An 18057-nucleotide genomic window follows, 5' to 3' on the forward strand; every position below is an offset into this window, starting at 1 on the left:
AATAATCCCTGAATGCCAGTTACTGAAGTATATTAAGCTTTCCAGCTTTATTTATTGTCCTTCTAATCTTTTGGAATAAGTCATTGAATTTTTACTTGAATATCAGTTAGAGAGAGAGAGAGAGAGAGAGAGAGAGAGAGAGAGTTTAACAAGCTAACATAAAACTTACAAATATACAAACATTCCGGGTTCTAAAGAATATCTCTAGGTGGATTTCTACAAAATCAATCGATCTAATCCACAATGAGATTTTTTTTTTTCTTCACGTAGAACGAACAGCAAATCAGGAGGAGCCCGGAGCGAGCCTGAAAAGATTATCAGCATGTCAGCGCTCAAAAGGAAACTGAAGTCAATTATATCCACAAATTGTAATAAAAGTAGGAGAAAACAAAGAATAAGTAAGATTGTTCTTGTTCCTAAATCTATTATAATACTTTGTCGGTAGTTTCTTTCCTTTGCAGCCAAAAGTTTCCTTTGAAACTAATGAAAATTGTGCAATAGCTTGAAAGGTCTGCATTTAGAGTTGATTAACTAAATGCAATACCTTTCGTTAAAAACCATGTAATGTCTGAAAGAGTATATAATCAGCACCTTTTGTTGATGTCCCAGCCATGCCAAACAGGATCTGAGAAAGTATTCTTCTAAGTTCTAGCCTACATAATCTATAATAAAAGAAGGGGGGGCGGGGGGGAGGGGGGAGTCAAGAACCTACTTGTGTAATATGACAGCGACCGGTTGTCGCCAATGCTTATATGGAGCAACTTCAACCATGGCTTCGAGGATCAACAACTTGATGGACCTTTCGGGCCTCAGCACTGGAGTACTGACCCACGACACGGGAGTGGGGAATTGTAGGCTCCCCATTAGCGAGGGCAGCAACATTCTCAAGAAAATATTGCTTAGGGAGCCTGCCAACAACATTTCCCTCTTCGTTTCCATCCTTGTCCAAGAAGGCAAAATGGGGAATCCCTTCCACTCCAAACTCGTCGAGCTCTTGTTCCCACTTTGTGTTATCGACGTTCAGCATAACAAAATTGACACGATCCCTGGAATGGAAGATGCACTGTAAGAAAAGTAGAATCTGAAACAAGCATCTAACAATTTAAAAAGCACCATGAATATATCTACCATTATTGTCGAAGAACTCTTTTCTAAACTAAAACAATTGAGGTGATATTTCCAGACAAACTATTAGATCGTATTAAGATTAGTCTTTTAGCTGTTGCAGCAGCTGTGAACGTAATTCACTTTTCACTTTAAACTTTAAAGAGAACAAAGCAGGCTGTGTCATCAAAGACATGCTGCTGATGCAAAGATGGAATTTCAAGTTCTTGTGTAAGATGCATATATTATGAGATGTATCTTATCAAAGAATACAATATTAAGTCATGCTTGTCACATGGTATTTGCAATAGAAAACATTGAATACGAAAGTGTTTACTTGTACTGCTGCTTGATTTTATAGATGTCCGGAGCCAATTCTCGACAGACTTCACACCAATCAGCATAAAACTCGACAACAGTAGGCATTCCATTTGATAGAGCCTGCAGATCACCGATGCCAATCAGGAGACGACGAAAAAAGCAGAAACGAACAGTCCTAGAAATGTGCTATTAGAATGGCGACCTGTAGCACCCGGACTACGGTTAGCAAGAGTGAACCAACCAAACAGAGTTCAAAGTAAGCAGTTCAAAAAGCGTTTCTTTTGCCTCGCTGTGGAATGGCTTCTATACTCGGGGAATAGCTGAATGAGCTTCTGTTTCTAAAACCAAATACCCAATTTTGAAGCTTTTGCTATTAACACAGCCGAAGCAGCTGGAGAGATTTCAATGAAAAAGCTGTTAGCAGTTTTTAGTAGGTTCTTAAACAGAGCTCCAGCCATACAGCACTATTGAAACAAGGATTATCCATCATCCAGAAGACCAAAGAAGGATATACCCTCTAGGGGGGGGAAAAGAAGAAGCTTACGCCTAATATTTTGGCAGTCGAAAGCTCCAGATCCACATTTTATCTCTGCATTAACTTTGTACCACAACTTATCCCCTGCTGAGAAATTCTCATGGGGGGTAGATTTAAGAACAATGCCAGATAGAAAGATAGGAGACAGAGAAAGCACACGATATCATGTTGTGCACCTAAATTCTGGCTTAGCTGTGGATAAGAAGAAGGCTCGAGTGATGAATTCAGTATTCAACAGTTTAATCTTGATGACTAGAAGCCCTCACATCAGAATCTGGCGACAAGAAGAGTGGAGCACAAATGATAAGGAAATGTAACCGACCTCTTCGTACGGTACAGCACTAGCAGCTAGATCTTTCAACGAAACACCGAATTCAAGTCTTGTGGACAAGAAGAGCCCAACTGCGGCAGTAGTCGAAGCCAGCGCAATCCTTCTGTTAACATCTTTATTCGGGAATTCTACGAATCCGGCATTCTGGGAAACACTACTAGCTGGCTGACTACTGTCATCGACCGATTTACTCTCGACAATTTGTTCGTCCTGACAAAACGAAACTACTCAAACGAATCATGTCATGTCGCAAACCAAAGGTTCATATACAGAATTTATTTATTTATTTATTTTTTAAGATCAATCCAGATGGGCATGAGGAGAGGTTTAGCACTGACCGTGGGAGGAGGAGGAGAGGGTTCGATTTGGGGATCGGCGGGTTCGGATTTGGCCCCGTGGCGGAGAGTTGGGAGGCGGGGTGTGGATCGAGGGCGGAGGCCCGGGAGAAGGCCGAGAGGGCCCGAAGCCACGCGCGCCATGGGTCTCGCTTGCACGGAGGAAGGAGAAGATCCTCGACGATAACAACCCGAAGCCACTCGATCCTTCGCCGTATTCGTGCGCGCGATCTCCTGCCGTGCGTCGTCTTTGAGATTCGTGAGAAGGTAAGGATTGTGTCAAGGAATTAAATGAAAGGAGGGAAATGCTCTGAATCCCGTAAATAAGTGCACTGTTGCTTATTAGTTGATAAGCCTTTGTAGTTTTATGAAGTGTGTGAAGGAATTAATTAGAGCTTTTACCTTATACATATCAGCACACAAATACTAACAGCCAGTAAATAAATTTATTAAATGTGGTCATTATTTATTAGCTCTGACTTGCCTCAACACAAAAGTAAAAACAGATATGTTAGTATTGCTAACCACATGTTGGGGAGTGGGGACCCATAATACTACTATCAAATGATTAATCATGTGCGTAGAGTGCCGTATAATACTACTATCTCGTTTACTTATACTTACTAAGACGTCCCAGTTATACTTAAGCAAAACTCTTTTTTTATTATTATTAATATTACCTTTTTTTCTGCAAAATCTTATGTGAAATGTAAAGTAAATCAATCTTATCCATAGGCATAGGATTGTTTAATAAAAATTTCAAAAAACACTTATCCATAATTGACTCGTCCAGACGCCGAGCAGCCAATAGAGTTGACTGGCTCGACATTGGCAGGGCATCTTGGAAATAAATAACCTTCCAAGGCGATACAGCCTCTATATATATATATATATATATATATATATATATATATACACACAGCAAGCATATCAAGGGAAGAGCTAAAAGGAGGAGAGAGAGATGTGTTACAAAGTAGATTGTAAGCGGTGCGGGAAGGTTACATGGGGAGGCTGTGGCAAGCATGCCGTCTCCGTCTACAACAGCACAGAGAAGGGGAAGCATTGCATGTGCCGATCATGGCCGGGCGTCGCCCTGCCCTCGCCCTCTGGCACCTCGTTGCCTTCAGGCTGTACTACTCCAAGTCATTCTCTATCTTTTGTGACGGAGTAAAATTTTGATCTCTTAATAACAAAATTAATGTTATCTTATTATTATTTCTAATTTTATTTCTCAAAATCTATGTTTTGGTGCACGGTCTATCGTGATTATAATTTAACTAGTTTTAGTTTTCTTTTCATGATGACATGCGTGCGGATAAGACCAAAGCTTGACGATGGAATGCCTAGGCCGCTTTGCTTAAAAGTGAGCAGGAAGTGGATTGCCAACGGAAATCTCTTCTATGTTATCTAGCTTTGAAGAACCTGATAATCCTTTTGCGGCAAATGAAGAACCTAATAATCCTTTTGCGGCAAAAAAGGGGCCTAATAATGTTTTCAATAAAGTTACTTTTTTGAGTCATAGAAAAATAAGAGATCCAGCTATTCTCAAGTGAAAAACAAGTCAATTTAAGTTGACGTTGTTGTTTAAATCCGAAGGGTATATTCCCAAGTTATGAAGACCTATTTGCAGTGTTTGCCAGTATTTTGAAATGTTTGCTAGTGCACCTTTATGCAATCATTAGCTTCTCTGATAAATGCGGGAAAAGGAAAGAAAAAAGAAACCTATCTTTTACATTGCTAATAGAATATAGAAAGGAGAGAAACAGTCAAATGAGCATGTACTCCAAGTAAAATGCCAACTTAAAAACATATTATATTAAGAGAGATAAACCTTGACTCCAACAACAACATTTGCCTCAGATCAAAATGAATAAGATAATTCGTCTTCTGTCTAAGATAAGCTAAAGGGTGAGCTTCACAAAGTTATAAACGCACATTTTTGGAAACAGGAAACTAGAATAGAATTATGAAGACGCTCATGCAAATTATTCGCATGGAACCATGATTAATTGTGTCTTTTTTATTGAGAGTGATCAGTAGCTGGTCTGAGAGGATGATCAGTCACACTGGGACTGATTTTTTATTGAGAGTGATAGCTTAAGCCACTCCAACATTATTACTAGTGCCACTTTTTCTAACTGGCAACTACCTTTCATACCTAAATCGTAATCAAGTGCGACACAAGGGCATAAATGCATGGTATAATTGTTGGATGCACACGGTTCTACTCTACTGACACATCCATTTTGTGGCTATCCATTTAAGAGAATGTGGTGCATGCGTGCTGTACCACCAATTTGATACGGGTTAGTGTTTGGTTGAAAGATTTCTCTCCCCTTAAGTTTATTGTCACATTCTCATCCCTTTACCATAGAGAATTGCATAGAGAATCACTTTGTGCCTTACCATAAAAAAGGTCCTATTCTCATTGTTTTTGGTTCGAATAAAATCGTTAGTTGCACAATGGGTTACACTCTAGCCAGGGGGTCCAGATGTATTATGTCAATAATAAAAGCATCAAGTACCATATCTGCTGTTTTCGGGGCCCAATTACTAACTCATAAGAGTCTTGTTAATTAGAAAAATTTATCATATATACCCATCCCTATCTGCATAGCAACCATCCCGCATTGTAACCACAAATAGTGGTCAAATTGAATTTTAAGAAGGCGACCTACGAATAGTTATTGAGGTTAAGGGTATTATGTGGGAATTCAAGTTCCACATGACATGAAGCTAAATATAGCCATATATTTGTTGCGTTCTAATTGGTCCCAGAGTACAACCTGTATAGAACTGTGGCATGGGCAGCATGAGCTGCTGCAAAGAGATAATGGAAACTCTGGCACTGTTCAAGAACCTCGACCCGTTTCTGTTCTGGGCCCAAACACCTAACCCATTATTAAGGAGACTAAATGCAGTTATAATGAGCTATATGGACCACTCATGCATGGCAAAATGATGTGCATGAGACCATCATTGCATGAAAAAAACAGCATGAGGAGCACTTTAAGCAAGGAAGTTAACAGAACCAAGATAAGAAAAATTACTGTTACCTCGGCCTCCTTTCTTTTCCCATATATGGTTTACTCTGCTCCATGGGTACCAATTCTGGAAACTGGAGAAGCGCCATCTAATAGGTGAAATCTCACTGCATGCATAATGTAGTAGTAGGTTGAATTATAATGCATCATTTAGTTCATTGATAATAGAAAAAATAGCTTCTAAACTATTAGTTAATTTGTTTAGACGTGGGAAGAAAATCACGATTTGAGTCATGTTCAAATTTAAAAGTTCATTTCATCAAGCAGGTGATTTACTCAAAAGATTAGAGAATATTGAAGCTAATACTGCATCCAATTGCAAGGCTATAATTATAAACAAAGCAATAAACCTCTGCGTTAAAAACTATGTAACACACTGTTTCCTTGAGGCTCTTTTTTTTTAAAAAAAAAATAATCAATTTCTACAGTTAGTCAGTGAAGTGCCTAGCAAGGAAGGGATCGCCTGGCTGATTTGGTGGGTAACTGAAGCTTTTCGTATATCATCTTACTTCACACCCACGACAGGTTCAGGTTGAAGGTTATATCACCCAGGGCCCAGCGCATGTTTTGGGAATTAAAGAGAGAAGAGTCTTTGACAACATTTAAATAAGAGAGCTAATAAAAGAACTCTTTGACTCTTTCTTTAATCCATATAGTTTAGCAGGGTTTTTCAAGGAAACTGTTGTTTTCTAAATAGTACTTGAGTAGGAGATCTGAAGTTTAAATATTTTGTAAGCTCATTTGTCTTTCTTGCTTTGTTATACTACAAAATCCACATACCACAGGCAATCTGATAAAATGCAGACAAGTTTAATCAATCCAGGTTAGCAAGTTAATTAGCATTTTGATTAAACGGAATAGTGCACTCTCTTGCTGTACAAGTATATAAAATCAAAGGGACAAGTTAGCATGAATAGTCTCACGACCGGAAGGCACTGTGGGGTTATCCCAAGAAACTTAATGCTCCCACACAAGAGTGCTTCTAAACCTTATATCCTTTTGCACCTACTTGAATGTCTCCATTTTGATAGGGACAAAATGACAGCTTGTAATTGTATTTTTGACGTACATATATGATAGTACTATATATTCTATATTATCATCCATTATTCATCTTCATATGGTCTCATTCATCCTACGAGAAACAATGTGGAGATTTATGGGGTATGGTAAAGTTACTGTAACACGAGAAAAAGGGCTTTTAATTACTGTCGCACAACTTTTAGCACTTACTGTACAAAGCAAAGAGTCAAAGCTGCAAGGATAAAGATATTTTAAATAACTTTAATTTGAAATGGAATTCTATAATTGGGAGATATAGAGATACATGCCTCATCTCTTCATGCATTCCGGCTGTTCCCTCCCGTTGAAGTTTCAGGCTTTCAGTCACCGCTTTCTTAATGCTGTCGCCGACTCGCGGGTTCTCCACACCCAACTTGTATGAAATAGCTATAATAGAAGCATGCGGCATTATCCAATTGGTTGCACTAATTTTGAAAAGCAAATTGAATCACACATCTGGTCGTGATTTTAGAGACTTTACTAATTTAGATCTAGTTTAAAACCGTGTACTTCATACTTATCCGCTTCAGTGATTAAGAAGTATCTAGAACATTTGGAAGTGGATTAGAAAATTTTCTTTTGGAAAACTTTAAATTTATGACAGAAACTGCCGCGGGATAGGGATGATGACTATTCTCACTGTCATCTAAAATATTAGAAACAACATTTAAAATAAAATTTTAATTTTTCTTATGCATTCAAAAATGTACATTTGAATAACATATTCTCAAATTTGACATACTCACATGCTAGCCTATACAGCCTGGGTTGCAGAGGATCCGTTGACCTTTAATGCGCAACAGCAATGGTGGATGAGCATTGATGAGCCCTGAATTGTCTGCAAAAGTCTCATGACGTTCAACAGATAAATTAGAAAAGGAGAAAAAAAAACAAACTGAAACCAAAAAAATAATAGAAAATAAGCAATTAGGTACCAGAAATACAATAATGAGAATGATGCTAATTTCCAAAAATAGATCGAAATAACTCGTCCGAGATAAAGAAAAAATAAAATAAAAAAAAGCCAGTTGGCAAGCACAAAATAAAATCACCATGCCCAGTGCAGCAGTGCTTTTCATCCTTTTGAGTGAGAATCTCACTTCTCAGGTTATTAAGCAAAGCCTGCATCACAACAGCAGGAGAGGATTATTAAACAAATAATTTACACAGAATTAAATTAAACCCAGTAACTACTTTTGAGAACAATATGGTTGGACCGCTCTTTGTCCCTTCTCCCCTGTTGGGAATCACCCCCTCCGACCTAAAAAACGGTTTCTTTTCTTGTTCGTCGACTCCCACCAAACGGATTCTTTTCTTTCCTCTGTATGGGTTTTATCGATCGATCGAGTTCGAGATTAGGACCTCCACTGCTTCGTTGTGCTAAGTAGGGAAATATCATGTGGTGGTAGGAGTGTTTATGGGTTGTAGAGAACTTTGAAAGAAGCTAAGGGTTAGGTTTCTGGTGGGAAAAGAATGGCGCTGGAGAAGCTCAGCTCGAAAGGCCAAGCATGGTGAGCTCTCTATTTCTCTCGTAGTTTGTATGCTATTTTCGTTTCCCTTTTTTGCTGATCTGTGTCTGTGGATTAACCTATGTTTTGGTGTAGGTTTTGCACTACGGGATTGCCCAGCGATGTGGTGATTGAAGTGGGGGAGATGAGTTTTCACCTCCACAAGGTGATCTACAGTTCGAATCCGCTGCGAATTTTCTCCCCATTTTGGGATTTCTCTTTTCCAATGCCTCTTCTTTTCTTATAGTTCCCGTTGATGTCGAAGAGCAAGAAGCTTCACCAGATGATAACGGAACGTGAAAAAAACCCTAGGGTTCGAAAAGGAGCTAGCAAAGAGGGAGAAGAAGAGGGAGAGATCGAGGAGGAGGAGGAGGAGGAGGAGGAAGAAGAAGAAGAAGAAGAAGAGGGCTTACACTGCATCTCGCTCCCCGATTTCCCTGGCGGTTCCGAGATCTTCGAGGCCGCGGCGAAGTTCTGCTACGGCGTGAAGGTCGAGATCACGGCGTGGAGCGCCGTTCCCCTCCGCTGCGCCGCTGAGTACCTCGAGATGACCGAGGAGTTCGCCGAGGACAACCTCGACTCCCGCACCGAGCGGTTCCTCGCCCAATCCGTGCTCCGGAGCATCAAAGACTCGATCAGAGCCCTCAAATCCTGCGAGGACGTCTCCCCCCTCGCCGAGGACCTCGGCCTCGCGCAGCGGTGCATCGACTCTATCGCCGCGCGCGCCGGATCCTCTGATCTCAGCTCCCTCTTCGGGTGGCCGATCACGGAGGGCGCTGTCGCCGCTGGCGAGGGAGAGACGAAGATCCCTAGCTCCGCCGCTGCGCTGTGGAACGGGATCGGCCGCAAGAGTGGGATCCGATCCTCCGCTGCCGCCGTGGACTCCTGGTTCGAGGACCTCGCGATCCTGAGCCTCCCCACCTACAAGCGCGTTATCTCCGCCATGAGAGCCCGGGATCTGAGCTCCGAGGTAATCGAGGGATCGCTCATCACCTACGCGAGGCGATCCATCCCCGGCCTCTCTCGATCGAGCCGCCGCCGCCACTCCTCCGCCCCATTAGCTTCCGAGCCCGAGCAACGGGAGCTTCTAGAAACCGTGGTCTCGAACCTCCCCCCAGAGAAAACCACGGGGCTCACAACCACCCGCTTCCTCTTCGGCCTCCTCCGAACCGTTAATATACTCCGAGCCTCCGAAGCTTCTAGAACCGCCCTGGAGCGGAAGATCGCGTCGCAGCTGGAACAAGCCACGCTCGACGATCTTTTGATGCCGAGTTATTCGTACCTCGTCGAGACGCTGTACGACGTGGACTGCGTGGAGCGGATCCTTCACTATTTCCTAGAGAACCTGGGCGAAAGTTCGGCGATTACAGCGGTCGAGGAGGAGGTGGGCGCGGGGGAAGCGGGGGTGAGGGCACCGCCCGGTAACATTAATCGCCCGCTACAAATCGTGGGGAAATTGATCGACGCGTACCTCTCGGAAATCGCGTCGGACGCGAACCTGAAGCCGGATAAGTTCTGCGACCTCGCTCTGGCTCTACCGGACCACGCGCGCGTGTTCGACGACGGGCTCTACCGTGCAGTCGATATCTATCTGAAGGTACGGTGATCAACGGTTGCATTTTAGGAAGCGTTTTGTTTGCATTGTCGTTATGGTTGAAAACTTTAACGGTGCATTTGGGGTGTGTGTTGATTAGGCGCACCCGGGGTTGACGGAGGAGGAGAAGGAGAAAGTGAGCGGCGTGATTGATTGCCAGAAGCTGACATTGGAGGCGTGCACCCACGCGGCGCAGAACGAGCGCCTGCCGCTGCGTGCGGTGGTGCAGGTGCTGTTCTTCGAGCAGCTGCAGCTGCGGCGGGCGATTGCGGGGACAATCCTTGCGGCGGAGGATGCAGCGCCCGCAGAGGTGGTTGAGGAGGAGGTGGGCCCCGCAGCGAGGAGGGAGGGGGACACGTGGCGGGCGGCGGTGAGAGAGAACCAGGTGCTGAGGCTGGATATGGATAGCATGAGGAGCAGAGTGCACGAGCTGGAGCGCGAGTGCTCGAGCATGAGGAAGGCCATCGAGAAGATAGATCCGCGGCGAGCCGAACGAACGGTGGAGCGGCCGCAGGGGAGCTGGGGCTCGCTCGTGGCGCGGCGGATCGGGTGCAGGTTCCCGACACAGGTGTGCGACTCACACCAGCGGACCGTGGTGGCGCCGCAGAAGCCTCGGATCGAGCAGAGCCCTTAGAATTCCCCATCCTCATGGATTTGAATGCTTCAATTCGATTTTTTTTTTCTTCTTTAGTTTTTTGAAAAATTTTAGAATTGTTTTCATGTTTAAATTCCAATTCACGCGGAAAAAATGAATTAATTACGAAGCAAGTTGAAAAGGTTATCCCTGTCTGGTTGTTCATGGGAATGTTCATTGGAACACGGTTCAGCAAATAATTTGGTGGCGTTGGCACGAAAGCAAAGCTGCTTTTAGCACATTCAAGTCATTTTGCCTCTTCTCACGAAAACCGCCAAGGAAAGCATGAATGAGAAGAACAACGGATTGATGATTAATAAAGCGGAAACCTCATTAATGATGAAAGTACCCAAAAATCATCATTCTGTTTAGTGATAAAAATGACCCCCAGTCTGGATGTTCTCAATCATCAGGACGGTTGTTTGCAAGAAAAGGAATTGATTGAAAAGAAGAAAAAGAATGGTCTGGCGAATAAATTACTAATGCAGCATCACACGCTCAATTTTAGTACGGAAGGATGATTATCTAAATAGAACAGAAACACAGTTATCAGTTCAATACATACGTCACCAATAATCCCCACAAGAACACACCCCATCTCTGAAGTGGTGGAACCTCTTGTTATCCCTGACAATGATCTCCCTCTCCACCGCCTTGGATATGAACTTGACTGCATTGTGGCAGTCGCCACATATCCTGAGATTCTTCATGATCCTCAATGTGGTCCCCGGAGGCGTGCTAATAAGCCCGTATGCGATCGCGAGCCTCTCGCTGTGATACATCAGCGCCTTCTCTTTCGCCTCCTCGTCAATATCATGCAGAACATACTTCGTGTCCGGCACGTACCCTATCGCTCGTATCTCCCTGTGCAACTCCCTCACCTTCTCATATGCCTCTCTCCTCTTTGGATCCACTTCGCCTTTAGCCGCCGTTCTCTGAGTTGGCTTTAGTTTAGAAGAGACTTTCGTACGATTTGGCTGTGGCTGTTGCGGCATTTCGTCGAACAGGAGGCGGGCATCTTCAATGCTTCCCAGTTTACAGTACACAGAAGCTAAACTACTGAGAACTAGCTTAGAATTTGTCAATTGGGATCTCGACACGAGCTTGTGGGCTTCTCTTACGAAGGCCAAAGAATGGGTTTCAACGCAGGCTTGTAGCAGAAGAGGTAGAATGGCTACGTGGGTCGGAGAACCTTCTTTCTCCATTTGCTCTGCTAGTCGAAGGGCTTCTTTTGCATTCCCTTCATTGCATAGTCTTTCTAATTCATGCATAAGATGTTTTGTTCCATCAACGCGAGATATCTTTCGCGGAGAATTTTGGGCAATGGAGATGGAATTTGTATTAGATGGAGATGGGATCTTATGCTGTGGAGTAGAGTTGTTTATGAAGAAGGGGCCGCAGAAACGACGAGCTTTGGAATTGCCTTTCCCGGCGGTTGAAATGAAGCGCGGATGCGCAGCTGCTGCGGCACTTGACAACATGTTAGTGCAGAGGGATGAAGAAAGAGAGGGAAGCTATACGAAACTCTCTAACTCGAATTATCCCAAAGACGTGCGTAGACAATGACTTCCACGTGCTAGTACACCTGCCTCGAGGATAAAATGAGATCCTGTACAGTATTGGGTTCCTCTGAAATGGTCGGTTTACATATGTGTACTAAAATCCGCTTCTGAATATAAAAACTCAAGAGTCAAGAGCCGGATAGCAAAATTATAATACAAATATGATATAGTTTCGAATTCAGAGTCGAGTCATAATATCCCATATATATATTTTCACTCCTAATTTGGATAGAATAGATTGAAGCAGATTTTGTTCAAATCTCAAACTGTCTCCATCACAAAATAGTTGTTCCATATCTGCGTAACTATTCATTATTATTCTCATTAAATTGTTGATTATCTGCCGCTGATAGCAAAAGATTCTTGCGGTCCAGTCCAGCTGTCATTTCTTTACTGGACAAGGCACAGCCACGTAGCGCATTTTTCTTAAAAATTCTATTCTAAACAACACCGCTAATAATAATGGTAAAATAATAACAACAATAATAATAATCATCCACGCCTTTCCAGTAGAGCCCCGAAGAGCAGGCCGGAGCGAGTAAAAGGGGTGCCGAAACGAAGCCTGCGGGGGTGGGGCAGAGTGGCGACAACGTCCCTGTCATCTCCTCCCACCATACGTAACTCCACGTGTCCATTGGCTAGCAGGAAAAGTCCAGAGCTATTCCAAAACTCTTCTCTCTCTCTCTTCCACCTCTCTCACCACCGCCCACTTCGTTGAATCGTTGTCCCCCTTCTCACTCCCCCGTTCTTTTATAAATGCTTTTAAATCCTCCCTTCTAAGCAAAATTCATTAGTCTACATACATCATCATCTTCTTCTTCGTAAAATTTGAGAGAGAGAGAGAGAGAGAGAGAGAGAGAGAGGTTTTGGGACAGATGGGGAAGATGGCGTACTTGGCGATGGAGTCGGATCAGGTGTACGGCGATCTGATCGAGTCGGATCTCAAGGAGATCGGCGTCGCCGCGCGGAGGCTCGCTAACCACGCTTTCCGCCTCGGCAGCGGCCTCGGCTTCGGCACCACCTTCCTCAAATTCCTCGCCTCCTTCGCCGCAATGTGAGCTCAAACAATCCTTCCCTCCTCCTCATCCCTTAATTATTATTATTATTATCATTATTTTGCTAACTGCAATTTGTTTGTGTTAAAAAAGTATAAAGAGTGTGTTTTCTAAGATATCTATAGAAAGTTTCTCGCAAAAGATTGTTGAACTTCTTTTGGGATCTTATATTGAGCAGTACCTTTCTGTCCCTTTCTGAAGGAGCTTTTTAGGATCTTACTTTCTAACGCATCGTGATGGAAGAAGTGTTGAAGAAAATTTATCTTTGCTACCATTTGGTTCGGCATATAATGAAAACAGTTTTTCAGGCATGTTTGTTTGGGGGGGAAACAAAAAGCTTTTTTTTTTTTTTTTTTTTTGAGTGAAAGGTAGCATGCTAACCATTTCGTTTATTTCATTTAGAAATAAACTTAGCTGAAAATGTTAATAAACTATGATTCGAACTTTGATCTCGGATACCAACCACCAAATCCTTTGCCACTTGCGCTAGAAACGGTCGGTAAAAACAAAAAGCTTGTTAGTTGAACAGATGACTGAGCTGTTGGGGTTTTTTGTGACTGCAGATACCTCTTGATATTGGATCGGACGAACTGGAGGACGAACATGCTGACTGGTCTTTTAATTCCTTACATTTTCTTCACCCTTCCCTCAGTACTCTTCTCTTTCTTTAGGTAATTGCTTATTTTCTAATCGTAAATCCTCATTTTCTTCAGTAACTCCATGTTTAGATACTCTTGTATATGATTCTCCCTGCATATTGGTCAGCGCGATCTATACGATGTTTTGCAGTTTCGTTTAGCGGGAAAAAATAACTCTAGATCATTTTTACTACCCTGAAACATCTTATAGTAGGATAAATGTATAAATGAGTATCTAACAAACAAAGGAGAAAGAACATGTGATGCATACATAAGCATTTGGAAAGTAATTAGTCATTGGATCATCAAATTACATGTGGTTTGTGGTTGACCCTAGTTAGAAGATAGATCATGTTTCAGTAACTTCGAAGCAGATGAGAAGATACTTGGTGATTATTACTTGTTGGCTATGTAAATTTCATTTTTGTTGTGATTATGCCCTAATTATTTTTGAATAATGCAGAGGGGAGGTTGGGAAATGGATTGCATTAATTGTTGTTGTACTGCGACTCTTCTTTCCTCGGCACTTCCCAGGTATGGTTTGGATTCCTGGCCAGCTTGATAAACAACTTTCCTATTCCTATTATTCACCATGAATGCTAAATGTCTAGCTTGATAAAGAACTCTCGTATTATGCACCAATAATGCTAAATAAATAGACAAATGCTATATCTTACGATTTTAACCAATAACCTGTTTCAGTTAACGCAACAATCATTGTCTTAAAGAGCCAATGTCAGTGGTTATCCCTAAATCCTGGTCCAGGAACACTTTCCCTTATCATTTATCATCGTAGCTTAAGCTTTGTTTTATTTTTTTCTTTTCCTTTTCAAACCTGGATCGTAAGAAGGAAGTTTCTGAAGCTGCAGTTTTTTTTTTCTTTTTTCTCGTCCTACAGTTCTGAACGTTCTTTAAATTTGATGATGATTAGAATGATGGTGAGCAAATGCATGTATTCTTTTTCTCTAGTTCAGCAAGGTCATCATCGTATTGAGTTTATTGCATTTAGCCTAACCTGAATCACATGTTCACCATCTTGTGACTATTGCATAGATGCACAGACTACTGTAGTTAAGAAAATGTCTGAACAAAACAAAATAAAAATCCATGTTAATTTAATCGACACAATAGAACAGTATGCAACTCGATTGTGACTAACATGAATATTATGTTGTGGAGTAGATTGGTTGGAGATGCCCGGTGCACTGATCCTTCTTCTTGTGGTCGCCCCCAACTTCTTTGCCCACACTATTCGCGACCACTTGGTCGGCGTTTTCATATGCTTGTTCATCGGCTGCTACCTCCTTCAAGAGCACATCCGGGCCTCTGGCGGCTTCAGAAATGCATTCACAAAGAGTCATGGCGTGTCAAACACTATTGGTATCATCCTCCTGTTCGCGTACCCTGTTTGGCGCTTGGTGCTGTATTTCCTTTAAAGCCATTTCCAATCCCTACTGTCAATAATGATTTAGTATAGTGTTTGCCATTTGTCTCGACGCCGTGTTGAAGATGCTGTGGAGTGTGTTAGTATGTTCATGGAACTTTGAATTGTTGTTGAATGTATTACCAGTAATTTGCTATGGTGATGTCCTGTGTGTAGCTGTGCATGGTAGTTCAACTGATGTAGTCTGATTTGGTTAAATACAATGTTTAGACATGCTCCAAATATGCTAAACTTCCAAGCAATTTATATATTGGTGTGCCTAGATAGGTTGAGGAGTTCCATTTGACCCATAATCGTTAGGAAAAGCTAATGAAATAAGGGCTAGGTGACTGGTCGAAATAAACATATCTTTCATGTAGTTTTCCTCTTTAGTTTTGCAGGTCCCAGTTGCACTAATGTTCATGGGGTCTACCTTGTTTTCCTCAAACGAAGAGGATGCTGCATCCTCGATAAGTTGTTAAATGATTGTTGGACCCAATCTAACAAGTTCAGATCCAACCGGGTACTTCGGGGAATTTGGATTGGCTTAACTATAGTTCAGTTGAAAATCAAGTTTAATGAAAATAAAAATATTAATCTTTTCATCAACTAGTCATTTTCAAAGAGAATTTATTTTTTAAAAAAGTTCACGCCTATTACTGCCAACCAGATTAGTGCATTTATAATAGATGGCAAAACAAATGTCTCCGATATTAACAAATTTAATTTACGGTGAATCACAACTTCGTCAATTCAAATGCCCGCTGAACCGAACCAGACCGAGAGAACCGGCCCAGTATTTGAGTCCCACCCATAAATAGTTACGGGTCTACATATTAACCGGTCTGTTGTTAGTCCACTTGACACAAATGTTGGGCCCAATCCATTCGCACCTAATCCCGTGTGGATTGGATCACGAAGGAGGGAGGGGTGTTTTCGTAATTTCGCTAACATGGGAAAAACGTAACCCTAGCTTCCTACTCCATCTATATTTAACTTCGCCGTTCACGGCGATCCTCCTCACATTCGCATCCAATCGCAATCGTCTCTCTCTCTCCCCACCCCCGCTCTCTCTCGCGTATACTCGATCAAATTCTCTCTCTCTCTCTCTTTCTCTCTCTCTCTTTCTCTCTCTTTTTTTTTTTTATTTTTTCTTTGTAATCTCGTTTGTATAATAAAGGGGCGTTTCTCGATGATGAATAAATCAAATAGATGACGAGTCCGATCTAATCCATTCCATTCTTATGAGGACAAATCGAGGCATTTGTCTGAGAGAAAGCTCCTATCGATTTTAATCCTTTTTCTTCGCAACTCGATGTTTTTCTTAAATTTTATTTGAAAGTATAATCCTTTTTTTTTAATTGTTACCGAAAAAACCTCCTTATTATTATTTATTTTGGCTTAAGCAAGGGCATGGTGATGAAGCTTTTGGTGTTCTGAGATTTTCATCTTTGATGAATCCAAACCCTCCTACTCATTCTGAATGCCACCTATTTTTTTTATTTTTTTTTGTCACAGCAGATTAAGAAAGTATTAATCTATAAAAACAAATTTTCGTGAAAATCACGGATATATTTATTTATTTATGTATTTATTTTGCCTTGGTTTGTTTTCCTGTAAATGTATTTTTGTTTGAAAATATTAGGTTTGGGGGAAGTTTGATGCGGCGATGATGATAAAGTGATGAAACTCTCTTCGCTAATCAAAATTATTGGTATGAGGAAGGTAATACAATGATTGCTCTTCAAGCACTTTTGAGCTGCATCTCACTTTCCCTTTTTTTAATAACTATATAGGGATTTTAAGGGCCCATTACTTAATATAGTGGCCTAATTTTAATGGGCCTTTTTGGGCCCTGATTCTTGTTAAGTGGGCGTGCGTAGTGTCAAATTCTCGTCAGAACCCGTTCCTGTTTATATTGGACCTTTGGGCCGTTTTGTACAATCTAATGACTAAGATGATCAGCTTTAAATAAACTCACTCAATTTTACATTGAATTTGAATTGAGCATTTATGAAATTAGGGTTAGAAACATGGTCCACTATTTTTTTACACGCGATTGTAACGTAACAATTTAACTGGTGATGTAACATTTGAACCGGTGATAAAACTACGTCGTACAAATATTTCTTAGCTTGTAAATACGGCTATGTAGGGATCGATCGAACTCACGATCTAGTAAAAAAAAAAAGATTTAAAAATCCTCTTAACAGATGTAATGAGTTATATCAGATTTATTTAACATTATTTTTGGTTAAACTCTTTGAGGATAAGAGTGGTTGCAAAACTACTGAACACGACAGATTATCGTGTCATTTAGCTCCTAATTTTCTAAACCATGAATCCCTTAAAAATGACCCTCCAATCTTTGACCCAGATGTATTATTTCTTTAACAATTATTTTTTTCCTAAATATTTATGCAAACATTGTCCAAACAAAACTGCGATATAAAACCAAAATCGAGTCTCCAACTCATTGGCCTCATGACCAAATCCGACTAACCTCCTACTGCTAATACTAAAATAGATCCTCGGATTCTATTCTTATTTCCCTATTTATAATAGCTTGGTTTAATAGCAAACAAAGGCAACTGCTGCTGCTCATATAGCACACAAAATATGGCAAACATCTCTTTACAATTCTCTCTTTTAACTTCTTCCTAGAGACGTTGCAAGAGAGACTACAATAGGAGGAACCATTGTTGAGGAGATACCATTGTGGAGGAAGGAAAGATAGGAATAGCACCGTTTCACCTATGAAGTGTTCTCTTATCTCAACTGGGGACTCTGCTTTCTCATATATAAGCACCCAAAGATGGAATCTAAAGACGGATGAGGAATTATAACATTAGGGTCGAAGTTTTATCGCTGTTGATAGACAAGTTGATAAACAAGTTGACATGGTCGTCTC

The 18057-nt window shown here is 41.4% G+C and overlaps 4 protein-coding genes across 12 annotated transcripts; 2 read left to right on the top strand and 2 right to left on the bottom strand.

Moving 5' to 3' along the window:
• On the bottom strand, positions 24-7645 carry LOC109712651 (thioredoxin-like protein HCF164, chloroplastic). Of its 9 annotated transcripts, XM_020236345.1 has the most exons (9): positions 7002-7119; positions 5683-5777; positions 3629-3754; positions 2630-2874; positions 2283-2515; positions 1442-1545; positions 713-1046; positions 592-625; positions 24-305 (listed from the first exon to the last, which is right to left on the bottom strand). In XM_020236345.1, exons 2-7 carry the CDS (start codon positions 5757-5759, stop codon positions 764-766), a joined length of 1068 nt encoding a protein of 355 aa, XP_020091934.1. In that variant the 5' UTR covers positions 5760-5777; positions 7002-7119; the 3' UTR covers positions 24-305; positions 592-625; positions 713-763. The 9 variants fall into 9 exon arrangements, with proteins under 9 accessions (XP_020091934.1, XP_020091937.1, XP_020091936.1 ...); XM_020236348.1 differs by lacking the exons at positions 592-625; positions 3629-3754 and adding an exon at positions 7479-7636 and having other exon boundaries at positions 136-305; positions 2630-2860; XM_020236347.1 differs by lacking the exons at positions 592-625; positions 3629-3754 and adding an exon at positions 7479-7624 and having other exon boundaries at positions 136-305; positions 2283-2501.
• LOC109712650 (BTB/POZ domain-containing protein At5g66560) lies at positions 7861-10665 on the top strand. Its single transcript, XM_020236342.1, has 4 exons — positions 7861-8243; positions 8337-8406; positions 8488-9837; positions 9935-10665. The coding sequence occupies exons 1-4, from the start codon at positions 8206-8208 to the stop codon at positions 10466-10468; spliced, it is 1992 nt and encodes a 663-aa protein (XP_020091931.1). The 5' UTR covers positions 7861-8205; the 3' UTR covers positions 10469-10665.
• On the bottom strand, positions 10890-12475 carry LOC109712652 (pentatricopeptide repeat-containing protein At2g22070-like). Its single transcript, XM_020236353.1, has one exon. It carries the CDS (start codon positions 11947-11949, stop codon positions 11035-11037), a length of 915 nt encoding a protein of 304 aa, XP_020091942.1. The 5' UTR covers positions 11950-12475; the 3' UTR covers positions 10890-11034.
• LOC109712653 (cold-regulated 413 plasma membrane protein 2-like) lies at positions 12681-15309 on the top strand. The gene is made up of 4 exons (XM_020236355.1): positions 12681-13084; positions 13649-13756; positions 14187-14257; positions 14906-15309. The coding sequence occupies exons 1-4, from the start codon at positions 12906-12908 to the stop codon at positions 15157-15159; spliced, it is 612 nt and encodes a 203-aa protein (XP_020091944.1). The 5' UTR covers positions 12681-12905; the 3' UTR covers positions 15160-15309.

The sequence above is a fragment of the Ananas comosus genome, linkage group 7, assembly GCF_001540865.1.
Source record: "Ananas comosus cultivar F153 linkage group 7, ASM154086v1, whole genome shotgun sequence".
Classification (NCBI taxonomy): Eukaryota; Viridiplantae; Streptophyta; class Magnoliopsida; order Poales; family Bromeliaceae; genus Ananas; species Ananas comosus.